This window comes from Oryzias melastigma, linkage group LG7, assembly GCF_002922805.2.
Source record: "Oryzias melastigma strain HK-1 linkage group LG7, ASM292280v2, whole genome shotgun sequence".
NCBI classification, from domain to species: domain Eukaryota; kingdom Metazoa; phylum Chordata; class Actinopteri; order Beloniformes; family Adrianichthyidae; genus Oryzias; species Oryzias melastigma.
Window position 1 is genome coordinate 14,783,785 of NC_050518.1, and position 25,790 is coordinate 14,809,574.

At 37.2% G+C, this 25,790-nt stretch overlaps 1 protein-coding gene across 3 annotated transcripts in view; it reads right to left on the reverse strand.

Annotated features, from left to right (window-relative positions):
• Positions 1-41: 41 nt before the first annotated feature.
• Positions 42-25,790, reverse strand: part of si:ch73-181d5.4 (death-inducer obliterator 1) — a 30,170-nt gene continuing 4,421 nt past the window's right edge. Inside the window, exons 4-16 of one of the 3 annotated variants that reach the window (XM_024293378.2) lie at positions 25,490-25,736; positions 25,093-25,347; positions 24,821-24,995; positions 9,919-10,435; positions 9,640-9,799; positions 9,428-9,544; positions 9,245-9,352; positions 8,951-9,110; positions 8,225-8,831; positions 7,969-8,122; positions 7,705-7,794; positions 7,404-7,599; positions 42-6,867 (exon numbers count right to left, since the gene is read on the reverse strand). In XM_024293378.2, the coding sequence (XP_024149146.1) occupies positions 665-6,867; positions 7,404-7,599; positions 7,705-7,794; positions 7,969-8,122; positions 8,225-8,831; positions 8,951-9,110; positions 9,245-9,352; positions 9,428-9,544; positions 9,640-9,799; positions 9,919-10,435; positions 24,821-24,995; positions 25,093-25,347; positions 25,490-25,736 (8,989 nt within the window). In that variant the 3' untranslated portion in view covers positions 42-664. Of the gene's footprint in view, positions 6,868-6,890; positions 7,600-7,704; positions 7,795-7,968; positions 8,123-8,224; positions 8,832-8,950; positions 9,111-9,244; positions 9,353-9,427; positions 9,545-9,639; positions 9,800-9,918; positions 10,439-24,820; positions 24,996-25,092; positions 25,348-25,489; positions 25,737-25,790 lie in introns of those variants that run through there. The other 2 variants (XM_024293377.2, XM_036212796.1) reach the window with 2 other exon arrangements.

The following is a 25,790-nucleotide window of genomic DNA, read 5'->3' on the forward strand; positions in this document are numbered from 1 at the left end:
AGTAATCAACCATAGTATAAAAGACAAAAAACACAAAAGAATTTGATTTTTTTTAAAACATGCAATTTTATTGACTACTTGCATTTTTAAAAGATACTGAAAAAGGTTGTTTTTCAATCTGCAAAATATACAAGTCAAACGAACACTACAATGGTCACATTATGATTACAAAGAAAAGAGCTGTACATTATCTGTACAACATTCAGAGCATTGTTCTACCATGAACACTACATTGCATTAAATACAAACTGATCTTTGAGAGCATTAGCCAACTACAAACTGTCTAAATGCAGCAAAACGAACAAGAACATAAGGTTACAGACATTTTTTTTTATTTCTGTATTAAACACCCAAACCAAATGTTTAAAGGTTGTGCCTACAGATTATGTTGAAATTATAGGGTTAAAAAAAAAAAAGTATTTAACAGACCAATGAATTTACAAGTTTATACAATACAGTATAATGTGTATTTTAGTAGTTTTGGTTCATGGTAAAAGTAAAGGTAAAAGATTATTTTGTATTTATGTTTTACAAAAAATATTTTTTAGCTCCTGTTTGAAAGTAATGCCAACTAGCTTCTTTGACTGATAGATCATTTTTGCACATAAATAATTAATGATATCATCAACTTTTTCTTGACTCAAATGTTATTACAAGTTAGGCTTTACCATCTATGCCCTCTTGCTCGCCCTCTGTGTCGGGAGTCCATTACTCTGCTTCTGTCTGGTTCCACATGTTTTGGGTGACCCATTTGTTTTTCTGTCATGCTAAAAGCATCATGATTTACAGAATGATCTGGTCGTAATAAAGGACCTTCTTTTGGAGTCGGAAGTAAGGCACTTCTGTGTCTCTGGGGTTCTGCAACTGGTTGGTTTTGTGGTCTATTAAAGACAGGTATTGTTTTTCTTCCTCTGCTTGGACCTGGAGTATTGAACAATGTTGAATGTGATTCACAAAAATCCTGAAATCTCCCTGGTACATGCGAACCTCTTCTTTCCCTCTTGGCAGACTGATCTCTAAATCCTTGTCGCTCATCCTTTACGTCTGCACGTCTTTTATCAGACATGGGAAACTCCATGCTTCTGTCCCAATTACTAGGCCCACGACGCTGTCTTATATTTGGACCTCTCCATTCCCCTCTTAAGTCATGCTCATGGTCCTCTGTGTCTACACTGAGCATTTCAGATTTCCCCTCCCCAAAATCTGAAGCCTCCTCGTCAAAACCTGGGTAATCAGGGATGGAATTTCTGTATCTGGGTCCTGGGGGTCTAAAATCAGGATCCAATGGGGCATCTTCGTTATAATCCATCATCTCTGATTCATTCCTGTTTGGAAATGAATCCAACAAATCTGGATCTCCTGGAAAAGGTTGAGCTCTATCTATGTTGTGTTGCATTGCTGACCCTCTTCCTCCTCTACCCATTCCTCTGCCTCTACTTCTTCCTCTCACTCTTCCTCTGCTTCTGCCTCTATCAAAGGATTGTTCTCTTGTTCCTCGATCCCCTTCCTTTCTAAAAAAAGGGCCACTAACTCTTTTGCAAGGTTCTCTCCATTCGTTTTCTTGTCTCTCACCACCTGGTACAGGAAAAAAGTCATCTGAATTATCCTGATTAGGCCCCCTATTTCCAAAATCTGTGCAATTCCAATCATCTCCAGGACCTGATGCATGGTCTGAAAATTGAACATCCTGCTCTTCTTGCAAGATCCCTCCTTCACTTTCTGAAAAGTCATCCCATTCACCATGAAAATCTTGCTGCCATTCACCATGAATTTCTTGCTGACTATGTTCTTGGTCTAGGTCGTCTTGACGATAATGATTAGAATTCATACTTATGCCATGTCTGTCCCCTCTCCCCCTTCTATTGTCAATAGCTTCGATGTTAGACATTCTCCTATTAGTCCAGTTCTCTACAGATTCTGTGTCACACCTTCCAGGTCCAAATGAGCGAACATTGAGTCCTGCTCCTCTTGAGCGTCTTCTCATGGGTCCCCGACCCCTAAAGTTTCGATCTGCTCTATGAAACCTTGGCGCTTCTGTACCAGGACTTTCTTGAACAGATTCAGGTTCTACCCATTCATCATGTCTCAGTGTCTCTGAATTTGTCCCTTGATGCCTAATGCTTGGATTTCTCAAATTGGAACCAGATTCTCTCCAGTCATGTCTTTCACCCTCCTCCTCCCCACAGTGTCCCTCAAGCCAAGGTTTCCTGAAGCTTAAGCCTTCTGTTTTTTGTCTTTCATTAATTGGAATGTCACTGCCAGGAGCTCTTTCATCAATTTCTGGTCTTCTTACAATATTCGGATATCTACCAATAGGCCTTTGACTCCCCATGGTAGTTCTATCAGGCCCCACACTTCCAAAGTGTGCCCCTCTTCTGCCAAACTGTGGGCCCTCTCTATCTGGCTGTGCTATTTCTGGCTCAAGAGACCTAAACTGTGGGCCTCTTGGAAAAGACTTGTTTGGCATATCTTCCACATTTGGGGGAAATCTCTCTTTCCCAAATATGACATTTGGAGCTTCTGGACCTCTTCTATCTGGACCTAGGCTTTCCCTGTTGAGACTAGTGTGTTGAGGTCCAGGTCTTCCATCATTTGGACCTCCACCTTCTCTCCTGCGAGGTACTGGACCTGCTAGACCTAGATTTGTATCTGGTTCTCTAAAATCTGGATGTCTACCATCTGCCCCATGATCCCAAAATTTTTGCCCTACTCGTTTACTGTGATGCCCTTGAACTTCTTTACCTGGGCCAAGTTGTTCCTGCCCCCCTCCCATGAAGTTACTGCCTTTATCCCCCATAAAAGTTCTTGTTCTGTCAGGACCCAATCCACCAATGTTTTGTTCTCCAGGACCCATCCTTTCTGAACCAGGTACCCAGACATCTGACCCTCTTGGTCCTCTACTCTCAGCATATTGGTTGTCTAAAGTGGGACCTCTCATTTTGAGACCAGGCCTACTAAAATCAGAATTTTCAGACATTCTCTTGTCAACCCTTGGATCATGAATATCTGAGCTTTTAAGATCGGGTGCCAATTCACAGAAATCTGGACCCATTTCCAAACCTTGACCAGCTGTCTCCCTGGAAAAGTGTCTTTGGTTGGGACGTGGCCCTCTAAAAACTGGACCTCCACGTCCTCTAATGTGAGTACCTCCTTCATCTAGTCTTTCCCTTTCATACCCTGGTCCTTCAAATTGTAGCTCGGGATGTTCTTTTTTAAAGAGGTTAGGATCTTCTACAGATAAGCCTCTGCCTCCAGGCCTCTGTTCTCTGAAATCTGAGTGTCTAGGGCCTTCAATTTTATTCCAAGACGGCTCTGTATTTTGACACTGCCCTTCGCGTTGTCCTCCAATAAAACCTTGACCTCCTGTTTTGTTGGTGTCATGCCCAGATTCCTCCATGGAACTGCTCATACCAGGTCCTGGATTTACAACATCCTGTCCTCTCCTTAAAGGCCATTTATTTCCTAAATCTGGGCCAGCTGACTCTTTTATGTATGGTCCTTGTTTCCCTATTATTAGACCCTTTTTTTCAAGACCTTGTTCTATGAAATGTGGCCCAACAAAACCTTTTCTGTCAGGGTGAAGCACGCCCACGGCTAAACCTTTGTCCTTCAAACATGGCCCAAAAGACCCTATACCACTTTGTTCTCTCATACCAGGTACCTTATTGAACAAAGATGGACCTCCTTCATATTTTTGCCCAATGAAATCAGAAGCCTCTTGTCTTCTTCTGTCTTGCACTGGAAGCTTAGTTTCTAAACCAGCCCTTACAGGTCCTGTTTTATTAAAACCTGAATCCCGCGAAAACACCTTCCCCATATTGCTTACTGTCCCTTCAGGTCCTTGTCCTACTTGTTTGTCATGCATGTCAGGACCCATCATTTCTGTCCTAAGTCCCATGAAACCTGAACACCCTGGTTTCTCCTTATTTGTTAAGCTTGTAGCTATCATGCAACTTTCTGGCTGTCTGCATTGCAAGCTTTCAACATCTTTTCTGTCAAAAACAACTGCCCCACTCTTATCACACTGATCGTCAATCTTGTCAAATCTTGGTACATTCCATTCAAAATCTCTAGTATGAGTATGAAGACCTTTGTTCTGGAAAGGCTCATGGCATTTCCAATCTGGATTTGAATTATTTGATGTTATATCCTTTTCTCCCTGTAAAACTTCTGACCATTTACTTGTGTCCCCAGGTTTTGGCTGAAGGTTCTCCATTTTTAAAGGCAAGCCTTGTTGTTGATAGTGCTCTCCACTTGAATCTGTTTTTAAACCATCAGCACTTGACAACTGATCCCTTGGCTGTGAGATTACATTATCGGGCGCAGGTCTATTTACCAATAGGTCTTCTCTGTCTCTATTTGCTTTCTCATTTTGCTTTCTTGATTCTTCCACTGGTGAATGTGAGACAACTCTTGATTGCATAGCTAGTCGCAGATCTTTAACCTCTTGGCTAACAATCAGTAAACTACCCATATTTTTCATCCTCAAATTTTCCAGAGTGGATAAAGGCAAAACATTTTTGTTGGAATTTGGTACAATCATGTTTGCTATTGTCCTGTCCATTTGCTCTGTTGTAAATTGACCTCTGGCACCAAAGCTTTGTTGGTTTAGTACTTCGAAAGAAGTGGTTGTTTCACTACTAATTGGTAAAGAGATTTTTTCAGATTTAATTGACACAGAGTCATTGGTAGATTCTTCTGGATCTTTGACATCCCCAGATTCAGTACAATCATCGCCTTCTATGGGGGAAGGTTTTACAAATTGTGGGTCTGGATCAGGGCTCTCAGGAGAATCTCGAATGGGAGGATCAATTTCCCTTAATGGAATTGGGTTTTCACATTTATCTGTAAAAAATGAGCCCTGCTGAGCAGATTTACCTGTCTGTGTAGAAAGATTACTACTAGAGACCTTATTTTCAATGTTTTGACACACTGGCAAATCTGGAATCTCTGTCTTTATACCATAGGTAGTTTTGAGTGTGTCCTTTCCTGCCATCTGTGAAATGGATTCCAGATGATCTCCATCAGGATCATTTTTAATTGGAACTTGGGGAGATTTAATCTCTGCAACCAAGTCAGAAGCATCAAGAAGATTACTTTCTCTTGTTTTTTCAGTACCTTGAGTTAAGGGGGGCCTGTGTTGTTTTGGAGAAAGAGATGCAGAATGCTTTTTTCGAGGAGATGATGGAGATCTTCTGCGTCCTCGAGAATGTCGGTAAGCACTGGAATCTTTGTGATGGTGTCTCTGTCGATCTGAAGGATCTCTGGCCCTATGCTTCGACCTGTCCCTTTCACTTCGTCTATGTCTATCTCTGTCTCTATGTCTACTCGAACGGGAGCGAGACCGAGGCTGGGATCTCCTTGAAGGACTTCCATGGTGGTGCCTTTCGCGACGACTCCGTCGTTTTGGTGAGGATTTCATCTTTTTGCTATGGTATGAATCTGGAGAGCCTACACTGTTACTGTCATTATGTCTCGATCTAAATGAAATATCACTCGTCTTTGTACTCCCTCCTTTAAAAACATCATCTTGTATTTCATCAAAAAGTGACTCATCCTCTGGATCATAAGCAACGTCAGAGTCATCAATCTCTCCAGCAGAGGAATATTTGTCACGTTCCTCAACATTTGTCTGTGTTGTATCAGGCTTTGTTTTATCATCTTTCGGGACAGTGTCCTCTTTCTTAAACATTGTGGGAATCACTTTTGGAATGCCATCTGCCCCTGTAATGTTGGTTTTGTCTGAAGGTCTAGGTTCCGCCTTTAACAAACCAGACTCCACAGATGATAGCTTGCTGAGAGGCATCACTTTTGTTGGAGGAGACATTAGAGAATCAGAAACAGAAAATTGAGCCATGAACATACCCACAGCTTCTCTTTGTTGCCGTAATGCCTCTTCCTGCTCTTTCAACTGACGTTTTTGCTCTTCTATTTGCTTGTTGAGTTCTTCGAGCATCCTCTGCTGCTCAGTTAGTGTTGCAGCTGAGACAACCACAGTACCAGAGGGAAGTTCAGATTTGACTGAAATTGGAACAGAACTCTGTGCTGAAGTAGAAGTGAAATCTGGTTCTGGATGTGATGGAGAATCCAATGTCTGAATTGGAGCAGGCTGCTTTATTATGGCTTTATTACTTTGGATATCTTCAAAGATGGTTTCATCTTCTGGATCATAGGCCACATCATCTTCCACAAAGTCTGATAATGTAGAGCCATCTGTTGTTTCCTTTGTCTGTAGGGTAACTATTTTTTGCTTCATTGCAGGATCATACTCCTCTTCAGGGTCATATGGTCTGTCAAAGTCACTTTCCTCTTCTTCCAAGTTTAGGACTTTAGATTTTTGTCCATATTGTTGGACAATTGGATCTACAAGTGAGTCAGACATTAGAGACACTGGGTTCTTTCTGGCACCAAGCGCTGGTTTTGCAGAACCTTCTTCAGAGTCAGACTGCTTACTTCCAAACAAAGTTTTCAAAATGGATTGTAGTGGAGTCTTCTCACTAGATGCTTGTGTTGGATTCTTGCCCGAGTTGCTATTTGATGTTGACTCTGGGGCAACAACAGATGGGACAGGAAGGGGCGCTCTGCGGGAGGTTAAAACAGATGGTGTTTTAACAGATCCAGAAGCTGAGGAATCCAATGGTGATAAAGGAGGGGAGGCATTAGCAGGTGTTTCTGGATCATAGGGTTGAAACATATCCAATTTATCAGACCCATAAAGGACTGGTGGTTTTGGGATCCACATAGGATCTTTGGACATGTTAACCTTGGATCTCTTTTCTTCAATTTCTGGAGGAGAGGTTCCTTGACGTCTTGCCTTCTGGACAATTGCTAAACCCAAGAGAAGATTGGGTCGATTTTTTTCAAACCCTGAAGAAAAAAACACAAGTAAAGCCTTTTTATTTGTATTCTAAAATGTTTACCCAACAATTTTGAATAAATCTTTTCATAACAAAAGTCCAAATAAGATCTTAGACAGAAACAAGTTAAAGATTTGGGTTAGTATAATGACTTTCATAAGTCATGTCAAATCAAATATCTTATTAACACAGGGACCAGACCCTGATTATTAGAACACAAGTGGTGTTCTTGGGAAAAAAAAATATTTATTAAAGAAAAAAAAAAACCTGAGCACAATTTTCAGTTTTTGTGATAACTATACATATTTTAGCATTCCTTTATTCTATTTATGTCAACATCAACAAAATTAACATTAACAACAAACTAATGTAAAGCTTCAAAATCCAATTGTAAGGAGAGAGGAGTTTTACAGATTGTTGTTTTACAATCAAACTTTCTCAGAAGCCAAATATAACCTGCCTCCTCTGAGTCTTATGGATGTTGACATAGATGCATTTAAAGGAAAATAAAAAGATAAAGAAATTGTAATAAAAAGACATTCACACCTGGCCCTTGAAGAGGTTGTAGCATAGATGGGACGGATTCTTTTGCACTGAGTGGGACAAGGTACACATCCTTAATCGAACGGCTGATGTTGGCCACCACTCCAAAACGACCTCTGCTGCTGAAATAGGAAAAAAGGGAGACGTACGCCACCTCCTCCTCCTCTGTTGCTGGTTGAAACCGAATCACACACAACTCCTAGGAAACAAAAAAAAAACAAAGGGATATGTAAAATACTATTTTGCAATATTCTTAATGTTATGGTCTCACAAAAGACAAACAAGTTTGACAAATTTTACTTACCTTTGTAACAGAGGTCTTTAGTTTTTCAACATAGTCCCACACAGTTTCAGGCAAGATTCTGCCTCCAATTTGTATCGTATCAGGTAGATCCTGCACAAAAGTAGCAGCTTTTCACATGTTTGTTCTACAACAGTTTAATACACTGTGTGTCCGGCAGCTGAGCCGGCACCAGCGTGTGAATGTGTGTGAGAGTGGGTCTGTGACTGTGAAGCTATACAAGTATACGCCAATTACCATTTTAAACTGAAGTGTATATGGACATACCGCTTTGAGGTTTTCTGCTGATCCTGAAACCAAGTATCCCTTTGTGACAAACTTGGTGACAGTGAGCATGTTCAGAAAACCTTTCCATAGAGTGTCTTGCTTGGCTAGGAACTGAGCAGTGTCACCTTCAGCTGGAGTTTTAGAGGCTATGGCTCTGAGACACAATAAACAAGATAAAGAAATTACACTTATTCCAGTCAAGCGTTGTATTTAAAAGAGAACAGTTCAAAGGATCTCCCCAAAACTGTTTACATACCTTGAAGATGAGCCATAAAGTCTGGGATCAGAAGTTGAAGATGGCTTCAGTAGGATAGATTTGGGTAATGTTTTGGGCACTGGCAGTGAAGATGATGGGGCAGAAGATGAAGGAGGAGTGTTTTTCACTGGGGCATAAGAGGGAGCTTGGCTTTGAATTGTGTTAATAGGACTACTGGTGCTACCAGAGGAACTAGCCATCCTGCTCGCTGCAGTGCGGGGATCACGCCTCACAATGCTAACTGTAGCAACAGCCGGAATCACGACAGGCGCATATCCTCTCTTTGATGGAGTTACAGAAGATGAGTCTGGAGTTGGGGAAGCAGGAGATTCTATGACAGGTGAAGCAGGAGATTCAAAAGTAGGAGATGCTGGTGAATCCATTGTTGGTGAAGCAGGAGATTCCACAATAGTCAATTTAGGGGAGTCTGAAAGGTGGGAAAAGGACTCCATCGAGGAAGATGCTGGCAAATCTGCGAAGTCAGGTGGTGCTCGCAAAGGAGAGTCATCTGCAGATTTTTTCCAGAGCGGCTCATTTTTATCTTTTGTCACAGACAATTTAGGTTTTTTCTTTACAGGTTCTTCCACTTCTGTGCCTTGTTTCTGACCTTTTGGATGCAAAGAGAAATAGCATTAAATAACCATAAGTAACGACTGGGACTAATTGCATCTTGTATGGAGTATCCTAGGATTTGTATGTATTTGTCAAACAATCTAGTTTTTGCACCTGTGCAGATCTTGCATTTCAGATCAAAAAGGTGAGCTTTGTGTTCTGACGTTGTATCCTTTAGCATGCAGGAAAGAATATCTGGAGCAGCACTATCCTGGCTAGGGTAAACAGCTCTGGCCTTTGAAGGAGGAGGAGGAGGAGGGTTCTTCTTCTGGTCCTGAAAAGTAAATTAAACCATAAAATAGATCTAATCTATGCAGTCTTTATGAAAGTATTTAAAAATATAACTACTAATAGTGACAGAAAATATTTACAATTCTATCAATAAATCTAAATTACAAGTGTAAATACCAAGATTTCACATTTCTTCTCAGGTCTAGGAGGATTCAAACTGGGCAAATCAATCTTCACAGCTTCAGGTTTCTGCAAACTTGTCAGTTTAGCAGCTCCATCCTTTTTCTGAACAAATCAAACATAATCAGTAAAATTGCAGCAAATTCTTAACTTGAGTTATTCTGAACTTTTTTTTTTTACCTGCGATTTTTCTGCAGCTTCAGGCTCAGGGGCCGTAATAGCCTGCATGTCTTTTTGACTCATTCTGACCAGTCGGAAAGTACTAATTTCTCCATGCACAACTCGATACAGCAGGCCCTAAAAAGAGAGAGATTCACAACGTCATGTTCCATAGAGTTTTACTTTTTTGGACATATTTTATGCATGAAGTAATAAATTAACATTTAACAAACCTTGTTTTTTGGGTCTTTTAAGTTGAACATTATTGATCGGTATTTGTTCATGTATTTGCTGTCTGTGTTGCGAAATATGTCAAACATCTCCATTTCAATGCTTGCAACAAGCTTTGTAACTTCACCCTCAGACATCTCCAGATCTTCACAATCGCAGATCCTGAAGAAATAAAAAAATTACAATGTCAGCACAGCGGAAGATTACAAGGAACTTTCTTTGACTGTGGTTAGAAAATGCAGTCTGGCAATAAAAGATAAACATTTATAACAGATTCCCACCTTTTGTGCAGGATGCTCGTGAGGGAACGTTGGATGCTCTGTCTGATCTGGTTGTTGGGCTGACAGGGTCTGGACGAGGGAGCACTGGGTGCCGGCGAGACGGGTAGAATTCGAGTTTCACTTGACAATCCAATTACTGCAGAGGGTTTCTGGACGGCTGCTGATGCTGAAATGTGTCTTGATGAAGACTGGGATGCAGATGGCTTCTTCGGGATGACATATGTGGTCTTTGAGACCACGAGGGCACCGGTCTCATGATGTCTGGGAGCTGAAGAGGTTGACGGTTTTGAAATGGGGGCCCGATTAGATTTTTCCGCTGAAGGCGTTGTTGAAGTAACTGATCCTTCAGAAGATGCGCTACTGGTTTCAGGGTCCTTAGACTTTTCTGGAGTTTGACTCTGTGGTGCGGCTTCCTGCACTTCAGGCTGGGAAAGGACAGCTGGCTTCTTGTCATCAGGAAGTTTGGGAGAAGATCCAGGTTCATGGTGCGTCACTGGGATTTTGTCATCCTCATTCACTGCTGACAGAAAAGAGAGGAGTGTGTTTTTTTTAAATATGAGTCTTTTAGTTGCCTATGCTAAAATAACAGAAAAAATAACTTTTTTGTTCAAGAGTTTATTAAACTGACAATAACTTGATGTTTAAAGCTTTTAGCTGTAAACAGGGCCTTACATTTAAAGGGATTCACCAATGCATTCATGTTCAAAATCCACTCCTACATTAAAAGAGTAAATATCTATAGTGTTTTTTTTTCATTACAGTGTGTTTTAACATGAATATTTATTGACAATCTGTGTAGTTTAATTGGCTGCAAATACACAAGCTTTGCTCAAAGTAAAAATTTTTAGAGCACTGCTAACACATTCAAATAACTTGATCTCGTTACTTGTTGGTTTTGTGATGCACACACAAACTACATTCAATGTAGTTGTAGTTTCTACAACATTAAAGCACCTCTAACCTTTTCAGTCAAATTGTTAAGCTGCAGTAAAAAAAAAAGTGTTTTTTTTTTCAATACTTTTGATTACATTGTATTTATTCATGTACCTATGTTTGAATTATATATGATTATGTCTATGACAATTTTTTTGGTCATTTATTCAGTTAAGAAGTTACATTTCACTGTTTTTTCCAAAGCTTTTATGCCTCTGGAATTTCATGACTGAAAATGTGCCGGACAGCAGGGGGCGGAGTCACTTGTCAAACTTTGACAGGTGACTCCGCCTCAGTGACAATCAGCTGTTTATACACGTCACACTCCACCACCTGGTGACGACTCTGACGAGGATGGAACGTCTCCATCGAAACATGTCAGGTATGAGTTAAACTCCGTGTCTGATAACAAAGTAATTAAAAAGTTACATGTTAAGTGATGTTGTGACATTTGAATAAATAAATAAATCTCAAGTGAATGACAATAACAAGCTTAACTGAAATTGAAAATGTTATAACATTCCATGTATGGTTGTTCAGACTTTTTACTTGATGTCCTATGTTCTGCACAGAGGATAAATTAAAAGGATTTATTTTTATATCGCTGTCCACAAAGAAATTCATGACAGGTTTTGGTTTATATAATCTACAGTCATGTGAAAAAATTAGCACATCCTCATTAAATATTCAGCTGTGTTTTAAAAAAAAATGTTCATTCATAAATGTTCAATCTTATTTTGAAAAAAATTCTTAAAAAGAAAGTGATTTGATAAAAATCACACTGAAGAATTATTATTAATCTACCCACAGAAAAGATTATGTTAACAAGAAATCCTATTTTAATGGAGGTCAAAATTTGGACCTCCTGCCTCCTATTAGCTATTAAGAGTTATTGAGACACTTTTTGTGGCATCTATCAGTCCTTTAAATGTATCTTAAGTGTGAAGTGTTTAAACTTAAACATAAGCAGAAGTTACATACTTCTGAAATTACATTTCATGGAGAGTTTTAAAAATGCTTACAAAAAAATGTTATCTCAAGCTAAATCACTTGGATGATTCAATTTGATTTTAAATGTGTATGTATCCAAACGTGGGAAAATATAAAAGCTTTCACAGGGTGTCCTAATTTTTTCCCATGAATGTATCTTCAGTGTATTTGAACCTATGAAAGAAAAACATATTCATGATTTCCAACATATAATTTACATGACTGTTCTAGGAAAGAACAAATTAGCAAAATGTATTTTTAAGTAATATTTTTTTGTCACAAAAGTCTGACAAAGTAAAGATCGAGTGTCAGATGAAAGAAAGTAATGGTAATGCATATTTTATGGATTAAGAACCCTTTACACTTCCGCTCTCCTTAGCTTGTTTACATTATAAGTGGGGTCATCTGGACCCCACAAGACAGTGCGCTGAACTTTTTTTTATCATTGATTTTTAAATTTCACTAATGTCCATGACAGACATAAAATCCTGTCCCCCTTTGTCCACATTTGTCATGGAAAGAATCACATATCAATATGTGGTTGGAGTCATCTGGACCCCATAGAGAGCGGAAGGGTTAAATCAGATACATACATTTTGGAGTTAATGTATGGTCAAATTTTAAGCATGTTTATTCCTGTTCTGGTTTTGACAGATTCAAGTCATAGTTTCTATTTAATGGAGTACTCTTAAAGTAAAATTTAAAATTAATGTTACATCCAAACCTAAGACTAAGACCATTTAAGCTAGCTAGACTGTGTGTGTATATGTATATGGTTGGTGTGGTTATGGTTGTTATTTTACTTTTAATGTCAGAAGTCTAAATTAAATGGAAGACACAAATGGTATTTTTATGTATTGTGGAATATCAATATCATCTTAAAATTTTATGCCACTTTTACTTGTGCACATATTTTTCTATATGTATTGTTTACTTGTTTTTTTTTTACTAGCATCTTTTTTCCAAGTGCTGTGCGTTGGTACCCAAAAATGAATGTGTGTCAACAAACTTTGAGATTCCTTTTAGTTCAGTGTTTGGGCACCCTTTGGGATGTATTGAGCTCTAGAACATGTTCAAGAGAAAGTTTTTTTTCTAAATAAAAAAAAAAAGAAGAAGTTTTTTTTCATCAAAGTTTTGAGTCAAGAGAAAGGCAAGATTCTTTGACTTTGAAAGCTGGATTTTATAGTGCTCAACTTCCACATTTGCTTGTGTTCATATTTGCTTAGCCCAGATAAAGACTGTATTTCTGTACTTGGACTCCATTCTGCATGTATATGTGCTCTGCTTCTATTATGTAAACCTCAACAGAACAGTACTCGTTTATTTCTGACATCTTAAAGAGTAACAATGTCGTATCTTGTCTGTATTGAATGACTGAATCAAGCATCAAAGGTGTTGTATGAATTCATCACAATTTTCTACAATTTAATGATTTTTTTCTGTAAATGTGGTCAAATGTCAGACAAATTCCAACGATGTGGTAGACTGATGGGTAAAATGACAGTAGGCTTGGATTGTAGTGAAACTTTAGAGGCAGAAATCAGGATTATGATTACCCTGCAGATGCAACAATCAAAACTGAAAGTTACTTTATACTAAACCACTTCAAAGACAGTAAAAGCCACTAATGAACATTTTCAACAGTTCATTTCCTTTTCACAGACGGAGTGCATTTCTCAAGATTCATTTTTTCTATTTAAGTCTTGTGGATCTCTGTACATGTGATACGTTTTTTGTGATGTATAAATTAAGGCAAAAGTGAATTAATCTTTTCCATCCATTTCCTTCAACTTTTTCATAACGCTTCTTCTGAATGGAACAAAAATAAATAAATAAATGCAAATTATTGCAAATCCAAACTCAATGTAAAAATAGTAAATCTTTTGGCTTTTTAAGAAAATCTGACTTTCTTCGTGTTTGGCTGTTTTTCCAGATCATTTTACTGTGTAAATAATGTAAAAGTGTTTAGCCTCGTTGTTCTAATCTACAGCATTCATGTAATGCAATGAGGATGAGTTAACATCATTTAAATATTCATGCAGAACAGCAGATGTTGCAGGGAATATATTGTAGCTTCAGGATATAAAATAAAGAGCAACAAATGAAGAATGTCCAAACATGAATAATTTTCATAGTGATGATACAATTCCTATGTTTGTATTAAAGTTTATTAACCTAAAACCTTTTTTTCCAGCAGCTGGAAACCTCTTGCTTATTTACGAAGCAGAAGACTTTATTTCTTGCTTCAAACACTGTTCCCACATATTTGACTTGTAATCTGGATTCATTGGATACAACAGAAGGCAAACCTTCCAATAAATGCAGAATACAAGTCAAAAGAGTTACATTAAAGACAAAGATGTGTATAATTAAAATATTTATAAATGACCAAGCATCATTAGAGCAAAGACGGATGATCCATAAGGGCTATTTTGAGTTAGTTATAGTTTTTAGAATAAAAAAATAAACCCTAAATACATGATAGGAAAAAAATTCTCATTGAAGGGTCAAGTGTTTATTTACAAAATCTGCTTTTATGGATTATTTAAGTCATAATTAAATATTTGTGGGGGGGGGGGACTTTGTAAACTTTATTTTAATTTTTTTTTTTGGTCGATTCAACAGCCAAACCACATTAACTTCAACCTTACTGAAGTGAAAGAGTGGAAATGTTCAGATGTAGGTAAGAAAACTCTTAATTTGGACTTCTTACAGTTGAGTAGAAACTTCCTTCAGTGGAACACAGTGGGCAGAACTTCTTTAAAATGGCTGTAATATGAGCGAGAAAATCACAGCAAAAGCTCCAGATAGTACTGGATTATACTGATGTCCTCATAACTCTTGAGTTTTAGGAGAATTATTTCCTGGTTTATTATCTTATTTACCTAAATAATTTTGACAAAGTTTGCACAGATTTTCTTACTATTTTTTAGCTACATTGCTTTGTCTAAATGTAAAAAGTACAAACACTACCTATTTGCAGTGTAGACAAAGACTTGTTGTCTTTCACTGCATTCAGATGGGGTTTTTTTTGTTAGGTTGATTTGATGTGGGTCACTTTACAGTTACTGAGTTTGGCTTTTAAAAAGAAAATGTGATAAATCTAATGGTGGTTGAAAACTTTTCATTAGTCTGTCAGCCTCAAATGAAATTTCAGTCAGGATCATTGAGGAAAAAAAACAACAGAAAAAGCACATGAAGAGGCATCAAATGTGTGAAGGCAAACGGCACACAAGCATAAATGCTAGAATGAAACATTCTAGGAAACTAGAGAAAGTCTGAGCTCTCTTTCAAAAAAAAAAAAAAAATCCACGCAAAGTTCATGAGGGAAAAAAGGCTAAGACTATTTCTTGTTTTTTCAATTTACTCCATGTCGTAAATCACAAGACTGAACAGAATCTCGCTTGTAACCGACCCTTTAATTATTCTAATGGAAACCTTTAATCAAAAACAAATAAAACTTTGTCTAAAAAATGTTATAAAATTGCATACATTGACTGTATAAGAGAACTGGACTGAGCAAGCATAACGTTACTCATAGAAAATGACTTGCTTCCAGTTCCAATAAATTAAGTCAACTCAGTAGCCCTGTTTTTGTCTTCGGTAAGCAGTGTTTGGTTCGTGTCGGTCTGAGTCTACATTTCAATGGCAACCACTCTCTCCAATCAGGAGTGAGATTATTGAAAGGCCACACCCCTTTCACTGAAAACAGACTTGGAAGAATCAGTCAATCAAACGCTTCAAATGTTTGACATGAGGCCTCCTCCTCTTCATTAAGGCATCTGATTGGTCAGTTTATGCCTGAAGTAACTTCTGCTACATAAAAATATGAAAAAAATATGATTAGCAAGAACACGGTAAACAAATTTATTCAAGCAAGAATGGTTATTCTAACAAATAGAATGACAGACAAATAGGTGTTTATTTCTCAATAGAAGTCTATGTAATTTCGGCTTTTTGGAACCAGCAGGTACTTCCTGTTTGGAATGTGTGATGGGAGGGGTCACTCAGTCCATTTCACTTATACACTCAATGATTGTATACAGTAGGAGTCTAAAATTCAATTTGGTGGGTAGATCATGTATTTTTCTAAATAAAATGTTATTTTATAGACATGTCCAAAAATCTAAAAATGAATCAATTATTGAATAAAAGGGATACAAGAGGGGAAAAAGCAATGCAAGTAAATGTGATAAAAAACTAAAGGTTGCTATTAACTCTCAATCAATATCGTTTGGTAGGGCATCAGGAATTTCACTTAAGTTAACTGTAAAACTGAAGAGGCATTTTGTTTTTGTTCATCAAAAAAAGACCGTGGCTATGATATTGTAAAGGAGGAAATTTGTATTTCACACACATCACCAACACACACAAATGTGAGTTGATGGACTGAGTGATTCATTTGATTTTTTCTTTTCAATTTTACCTCTAAGAGATTTTTCTATAGATATTAAGATGTTTGATGTTTTTCTTTCCCAATACACTATTCGTATTGATTTGAATTTAACAGAGAAACTCAAACAATAAAACACTGGGAAGACCAAAACTTCACTGCACTCATTTGGCCAGGAGAGGGTGCATGTGTTCTGAATTCATACTCTGGACAGAAAAATCCAAAGCATTTCAGTGCGACAACAAACCACATGAGCGGAGAAGTGTTGTCAGCGTGTGACAGGGATAATTTGCTAAAAAACTAGATTATAACCCAATCAAAAAGAAAAAAAAAGAGGCAATGTAACAGTTAAAGCAAGAAATGCACAGATATTTTTAAATGTGACACGTATACCTAACCAGTTTCACTGAGACACAAAATACTGAAACTACAGCATTAATCAGTAAGAATATTTCCAGACAAAAACATTGTGATGTCATGACAGGAAACCTAAGCTAAACAGTCTTGATGAGACTGGGGTAAAAAAAAAATGCAATGCTTTATGGATAACCAGATCATTTTTTTCAGCCTATTTTGAGTAATTCAATTTTGATTATCTGCCAAAACTGAGTCCCAATACTTTTGTAACACATAAAAACTGGAAAACATACAAAATAAGCAGATCCAGGTTTTCTCCTATTGTTATATCATTCACCTTATTTTTCCTTTAACACTAACAGTGTACTTCTGTGAAGTAGCTTCAACAATTTAGCAAAAATAGTGCAACTATCAACTAGAAATATGGTCAACTATTAACGAGTGTAAAAAAAAAGGGAGTTAGCCATGGTGACTGTAGCTTTTTTCAGAACTATTGAAGAGGTTTGATTAGATGTGATTCATATCTTCATTGAAGTCTCACAAATTAAAAATTATTTTCTCCCAAAACTGTTATTGTAGCATGAATAAGAGTATTTTTGACTAGCTCTTATCAATGTAACCACTTATCCATTCCAATTGTTTTTGAGAGATCACTGATTTTTTAAAATCACTTTTTCCAGGACCTTGCACTTTGTAGACTGTTTCTTGACATTAATTTTACTACAGTCACTGTTTAATTCTAATAAAAAAAAACAATTTAAATTGTTTTCTTTTGAAATGTCTTTGTTTTAGCAAGGACAAAACACAATAGACCCTTTTCAATGTTTCTTAAAAGTTTTTGAGCCCAAGAGGTCTGAATCTGTGAATATCTGACTAACTTTACCGAACGTTTCTTGCTCAAACTAGTGCCATACTCTGCTAAGGTTTACAACAATAAAATGTCATGACCCGTTAATGATATGCATATTTATAGTATCTGTAATATTAAGCTTGAGATGTATATAACTGATCATAATAAGGAGAATAAAATACTGATCGGGATGCAGCATCTGATTTTGATTGATTCTGATTTGGCCTGATTTCCAATCGTGATCGGATCATCCCTATTTTTTTTTTTATTCCCAAAATCCTAAAAACCTAAATGTATTGATGCAAACAAGACAGAGCACAAAGACCTTATTTGTTATTCAGTGCAGTGAAAAACAGTGATTACAGTTCTGACTGAAGTTTTCTTAATCTCTCTATCCCTTCCGCTCTCCTTAGTTTGTTTACATTAAAAGTGGGGTCATCTGGACCCCCCAAGACAGTGCGCTGAACTTTTTTTTATCTTTGATTTTTGAGTTTCACTAATGTCCATGACAGACATAAAATCCTGTCCACCTTTGTCATGGAAGAAATCACATATCAATACATGGTTGGAGTCATCTGGACCCCAAAGAGAGCGGAAGGGCTATTTTGAAATTCTAGTACTGATCCCACAATGTTCTCCCCACGTTTACTTCCATTTTTATGTTTTTATTGAGTTATTTAATTGATGACGACACAGTCTCCATACTCCAAACTCAAAATGACTTGACTTTACTTGACAGGAAGGTATACTTGTGTGAACATTGCCAAGAAGAGTTGGAGCCCCGGCAACAGCACTTCGCCTTTTGGATCATAAAACTCCAGTAACATTATAACTAATGTCATCACATTTCTTTAGAACATTGAAATATACTCAAAATAATTGTTTTTGTAATTTAAAAACGTGTTAATTATTTTTGTGTAGTCTATTTCTTAGAATCGTGTTAGTATTTTCTGTTTTTTTTTGTTTTGTTTTACCGTTCTAAAAAAAAAATAAAAAAATAAAAAAAAAATAAAAACTACAAGTGAATCATTTAAATAATCCCCTTCTAAGTGCTTTTACTTGTTTCTCTATTTCATGCTTCCAGTTACTAACTTAACCATTCTGTCTTAACATATACAACTGTTTAAAGTTTGTCAATGACTAACTTATCTTTGTCTTAAATGAATGTTTTGGGGATTTTGCATTTTTCTGTCCTTATGTTGTTGTCTTGCTATAGCATTTGGCTCATATCCGCCGTTTGGTAACTTTGTGCTCATCTGCTTTGTGGTCTTTTACTTCTGCAATTACTAACTTTTTGGCTTTGTGCTTTAACAGATGTTCCAACGATTTCCTGTTTATCAATTAACTTTCTCTCTTCTCATTGCTGCTGTCACAAACATTTATATTTGTTTATTTAACAGAAGGTGCAGAATTTTTGTCTCTTTTCTATTTTAAGACCCTAAACAGTCATAGCCGAAAAATAGTCTATAACAGAGTCTGGTTCTGTTGGAGGTTTCTTCCAAAATCTCTTAGAGACTATCTTCTAGTGTCACCTTTTGCTTGCTCTGAACAAGGATTACACCAAGTCTTACAGAAAATCAAGACAATCTGGGTTTCTTGGAATAACCACAAATGAACTGGATTCAAAATAATAAGGCTTGACGCTATTTGCTTTTAGCTGTAAACTTATGCTTAATAAGTAAACTGAATTGATACAATCCTCTGCTAGAATAAACCTTTTGTAACAACTCAATGACAGACATTTTACTAATGACAAATGAACAAGTATATGTCCTAGATATTCACCAACACTCTTATGTCCTTCCAACTTTCAATATGTGAATTTAAGACTATTATTTTCCTTTTTTCAAGTTAAGATCAAAACATACTGTGCAAAAACAATGGTTTTCTTGAAAAAACAAGAACAAGAGGAGGGAATATCAACCAGGATATGGTTGGAATATTTCACCTGAAAGTACAGAATTCACGGACGTCTGCAGCACGTCACCTGTGCAGACTCAAGAAAATGGACCGTGTTTGAAGCAAACCGGGAAGAAGATTTGTTGTTTCTACAAGTGATTACTAAGAAAACAAAACAACAGAAGTGGAAATGTTGCTGCAACCAGAGCTGAACAGGGAAAGTTTCTTCCTTTAACAGTTGCAGTTTTCAGATGATAAAGAACTTTCTGTCATTACAGACCTAATCTGTTAGATCTCATCACTCAATCGGCATGGATTCACACAGGGCACCCTGCTTTTCAGATAAACTCCAACCAGTTTTAAGTTTTCGACCAACTGATAAAGTTTATGAACAACAATTGACCCAAACTGGGCCTGGACATTGTCCAAGTGTAAAAGAGTGAATGTTTCTCTTTAGTATTTTTAGTTACTCTATAGATTAAAAGAATCTTTTCTTTTAAAAATCACAAAGTTTTGGTTTCACAAAAAGAACATCAGAATGTTCAGGTTAATGTAGTGAGATATATCAGAACCTCTTTCCAAATATGCCCTGCATAAAATACATAGAAAAATTCTATATACATTGATATTTTTGTCACATGTAAAGGAGAGTTTATTCGTAAGAAAAGTCCCAGTAAAATATTGTCTGTTATCCAAAAAAGAAAAAAAAGTAGAAATTCCCCTTCTCTCTCTGTGTGTATATAGAGTATATATATTTATTTTGATTAGTCTACAGCAGAAAATGGCCCATTAATGTGTTCAATTGTGCACACTTATAAAAGCAGAAATGAGATTGAACTTGTTTAATGCCTTATTTCTTGACTACACATCTGTGTCAATCTGACAAATTTGAATAACTGTGATGGTGTGGATCTGCAATGAGGTTTTCACTTCTGTTTTTGCCGGTAAAATCTGCAAACACTCCCCTTGCTCAGTGATTTGTTGGTCAGAAACATCTTTCCTACTTCAACAAAAGAATATGCAGCAATAAAAGCGACAGCTGAAGCACTTATTTATATTTCACGGATTATAAGACTAAACCACTCCATGAAATAGGAAAAAAAATCAGTTTTGTTTCAATTTAAGAATTTTGCATTGAAAAAAGATGGAAAAAGTCAACACAAGTATTTGATTCTACTTATGTTAAAAATGATTAAATATTAACTTCTTTAAAGCCATCAGATAAAACAAAGGCAGAATCTAGACCACAAGACAAGTAGTATGGTTCAGCTATCCCATATCATATTGAGCCAAAAATCTGGACTTTCAGGTATTTGTTTTTTCTTAAAGTCTTTGAATACGATTGTCAAAGGCCTATGATTCTACACATCATTGCACATCTGCTACTGCTACACAGCATACAGACTTCCACAAGGGATACTATATTTAAAAAGATATGCTCAGATAGACTTTTTTTATGACTAAACTAAGGTGTAAGTTTGTTGAAATTGTTTTTTACGTTTTGGTAAAATTTGTTGCTCATCTTTTTGTGCATTTTAAAATACAGGGTTGTGTCCGGAACGGCATTCGGCGTAAATTTCTCTGCCAAACCAAGTGTGTGTGTTGGTGACAGCCGAGTCGCTGTGGCGACCTCTGACAGGATGTGTGGAAAGGTGAACTCTTTCAAGCTTGTACTGTTTAAAGATATTTTTGAACCGTCTGAAGGTGTGAGGAGGGCTCATTTTTACCCCACAGTCTTTTTTCATGAATATTGTAAACACAGAAGGAAAGGTGAAGACCTGGTTTTGTGTGTGTACGCAATGGTTAAAATTAACAGAACAAAAGAGAAATTGGTTAATCCCATCTCTACTGGCTGAACAAAAAAATAAGTCATAGAAGAGTTGACTTAGAAAATGACAGTGTACTGATGTCATCAAACTGAGCAAGATTTTCCAATGGAATCTCAATATTGCCTAAATGGATGGACGTCCCAAGCGTAGGAACATAGAAGTGGTTTGTCATGTGGCTCATAAAAGAACAGGGTTTATGTAGTTTCCTTCAAACCAATAGTTCTAGAATGACATAGGACCAAGAGTTATGTACTGAATTTGTCTATTTCATCAGTGACTGAGTCTGAATAGTGAGGCACCAAACTCAACACTGGCTTTGATAGATCGGAGTGTTTCTGCTTCTTAGGTCGAAGAGCCAAGCTGTCCTGATGGAACCATGAAAGAAGATGTAGTCTCTGCTCATCTCATCCCATGATGCTCAACCCCACTGGGACACTGTCAGATCCTGGAGGTGGTCAAATGGCATCTGCCATGCCGGCAGCCAGCTGCTTAGTTTGGGCCATGTCCTCCAGGAATGCTTTAGCACCTCACAGCTGCACATTCGGAGGCTGAATGGCTCCATGAAGTGGGTCAAGCAGACATGGTTGCAGCCGGGTTTTGTAGGACTGTAGGCTCATCAAGCTTGTGATGTTAACCTCATGTTCTTGTTTTGCTTCTGTTCGCAGTGATATTGTAGTGACATTGTAGACTTGATTGCCATATTGCCACAGGTATAAAAAAAAGGTATGAAAAAACAGAGTATCACTTTTTTTTTAAGTATGCAATGATAAGAAAGTAGTGATTCAGAAAATTTGAAAGGTTACAAAAATCTATATACTTCAAGGCTTACTATCTATTTTTGAGTATTTTGTTTTGATTCTAAATGTTGAGCAAAATTCAATGTAGATTTTTTTTCTAAGTAGGAGAGGTTTACCAAGTTACCCTGTCAACACACTTGTGTTCATGAACAAAAAACACTTTGTGATACATTTCATAGACAAACATTTTTGATGGGGGTGCAACGATTCATTTTAATAATGATTTAACAATATTTAAATTTGACGATTTGAAACACTTTTGCTTTTGGCTCATTTTGAACAATCTGATTCACTGACCTAAGACTGATCCAGGATATCTGGCAAATACATTTAAATTTTGGTTTCATAAAGTTCAGCCTACAGTTGTTTTTCCACATAAAATAATTCAAATGGAACATTATTAGAACAATGTACCACACTGTATTCAGTATTTCCACACAGTGGAAGTGGTTGATTGATTATTTTTTGCTTCCCTTACGTGTGATGTCTGCTTTGATGTTACTTGGATTTTATCTTATTGTAAGATAAACCTACCCTGTCTCAATTATAGATTCATCTAATTTTGAGACTATTTTTAATGGTATAGGTTGATTTAATTCAATTCTGCCATAGACAGATCCATCTGGTTGAATTGTAGGATAAGGAACCTTATTTGTATATTAACCGTTACACCTGTAATTATTGATATTAAATAAAAGCACATATTTTAGAGGCAAACCAGACTTAAATTTTAAAATTAGTTGAAATTATTTTCCTCTTTTTTGATCAATTCATCTTTAGCTAGCGCCTTGAATTTGGTCACATCACATTAAATATTGCAGTTTTGATGAATTCTTGCTCCAATTATTCATATTTCTTAATAATCAGTTTGTCTCTTTTTGCTGGTAAAATTAGAATGAAGATTGCTTAGAAATTTTAACAATTAAATATGAAGCAAAAATAAAATATTGAGTATATATTCATTCATTGACATTCTATACTGGAGCCAGTCCAAGCTTTTGCAAAGACAGAGACCTATTGTGCGTGTATTTCGTGTAGTGCATGCTGTCACACTAAATATCTCAAGCATTTTTTGACAATTACTTTAAGTTAGTGGGAACATTGGGTGTTTCTGTTTTGAAGTTAATCCTTCCAGTTCCTTAGAGAACAAAGGTGACTTCCTTTCTCAACTTAGGAACCATTTGGGTCTGAAGTAGCATGGTGTTGCTTATGTGTATACAGTGAGGATAACTGCATTGGATGAGGACCAGGCAATGCTACACTTCTGTACTTAATAAAAATGTCTTTTGTCCCCTCAGGATGGTTGTGTGTAGCTGTCTTCAGCAGCAATGTCTTTTCAAGTGACTCAAAGTAAAGTATGCAACCACGTTACACTTGGTATTTATAGAAGTGTGACACGTCTGCTGGTGAAGTATAACGTAACTCTAGTATTCCCCTGATGCACACTGTGGTATCTTCTGTACTTATGTCAGAACTCCTCCGTGCCAGCTGTCCACTTTTCATCGCTAGATAAGCAGGATGTTCAGACCAGTTTACCTCCATATTAACTAAAAAAATGTGTCTTTATGTGTTGTTGGTATAAAAGAAGATTCAAGAAAAAAAAGAAAAAAAAAACATATATTGAAAAACTTCATGAGATATAGTTGTGTGTGTGTAATGAAACAAGTGCTGCTTGGCTTTCAGTCAAACACTAACGAACATGAATGATCTCTCTCATAAGATTGAGTGACTCTTAGCAGAATGGTCTTAGTAATGTTTGGATTCAGGCTTTTTAAAATTCTGGAGATGATGAGATCGAGAACTGAGGGCAGCTCAGACTGCTGTCATTCCATTCAGAGAAGCAGGTTTGATATGAAATGCGATCTATTCCACACAAAGTATGCCACATACCAGCTGCTGATTTCAGTCATTTTCAGTAGAGTTAAACATTCTGCAAAAGCTCTACTGTAGCCGTTAACAACATTTTACTACTTAATGTCCATCAAACTTTTGATTGTTGATTGTGTTTGTGAAATCATGATTTTTGTTTGATTTGCTTCGAAGCAACTTTTGATGGAAAATAATGCTGTGAATTGTTGAAGGCTCATGATAAATATTATTTCAAATTATATTTTTCATATTCCCAGATTGAAGAGTATATGTAGTTTGCAGTTGATACTAATTAGAGCATTTTCTCTACATCTAATGTCACATGTTCGCACGTCTAATAAATATTTATATTTTTAGATAGTTATTTTAGTATTTAGGAAAATAAAATGCTCAAACTGCAATACAGTTAGAAGAATGTGCAGTTTAGAGTCAAAATTGTCTAAAATTTAAAATCAGAGTTTTATTTTGGTGTTTGTTGCATCTCAAAAAGGTTAAAAACTATATCCACAGATATATTCAGGCTGATATCACCAGTTATGTGTTGAATGCCACGTTTGATGTCAGGGAAAACCTTTGAAAAACATTTTGAAGTCAAACCCAAACCTGTGGAATAGCACAATGCAGAACCAAATGCCCATTTCTATTGCAGCCACACATGTGGTGAAAACCCAGGACTTTGCCACTGATGTTAGTTCAAATTGTCGATTAACCAGCACCAGAAACCTGCCTCCTCAATGTGTTTCTATGCATCGTTTTCAACAAGAGCAGCTATAAAAGTTGTCATATACTTACCCACTGCTGACCCCTGCCACTTATTGGTTGTCCAAAAGAAAACTCAAAAGTGTAAAGATTTTTGTAGGTTATGTGTGAGTGTTTTTTGTGTGTTGATTAAAAATCGGGGGAGGGCATCCATGAAATGCCAAAGAGGTGCTTTGTACATGGTGTATAACTGTTTCGATGTGTACGAGTATTGAATGGTACATACACGATGTGTTTAAATAAGATGGTGGGATGGAAGTGGACTGAACATCTGTGAGACTGGGGTCGCAGGTTATAGAGGATGCAGCAGCCTCTTTCTCCCCATCCCTTTTCTCCTCCTCTTCAGCATCCTGGGAAGATTTTTCTGCCAACCTCCTGGACATCCGACCTACTTTTTGTGTCTGTGATGGGGATTTTTAAGAAGAAAAAGAAATAAAGACACTCCAAAATTATTTAAAAACTAAATTAAACAACTTTAATATTCTAAATTCTGTTTACCTTTGCAGTGGGTTTGTCTCCTGCTGACTTCCTCGATCCGCGCCCCTTAGCTTTAGGCACTTTGGGGTCAGAGAGTGTCTTCATAGTGATAGCAGCATGCTGAAGGATGCAATCTGTGCCACAGTACACTGAATCGGGCAGCGCCTGTCTGGAGCAGCCGGGCCCAGTGCACACAGGATGAGAATCATCAGTCTCCATGTCAGCTTCAGATTTCTTCACCAGAGAGTTCGGCTCCACTTTGCCAGCTTCACTTCCCTGTAAACAGATTCTCACCTTGAAACCAGAAACTAAGAAAGCACGGAGGAGGGAGTATGTCTTACAAGTTTTTAGCGAATCATGCAAAAATAAACTGCAACTTTTCATGCTAAGTTCAGTAGAAATTCAAAAGAATTCAAACCTTCAAGCTTTGCTGCAGCTCTTGCTTCACACACTCCTCTCCCGGAGGACTTTGTCTCAAGCATTCAGGAAGGCTAAAGTCAGGTTCTGGCAGGGAGGGAGATTCTAATACAAGCTGTGTCTTTGCGGCGCATGGCGGACATGTGTTGCCGTGCTCCTTCCTCTGCGTGTTCCAGACTTCTGTTGAACTGTCACCAGCACAACCATCATGAAACCACCCCTGGCAGCTGTGACAGCAGATCATGAACCTAGAAGAACCATTGACCAGGAAGTGAAACTAACACGTGGTTCAGGTTTGCAAA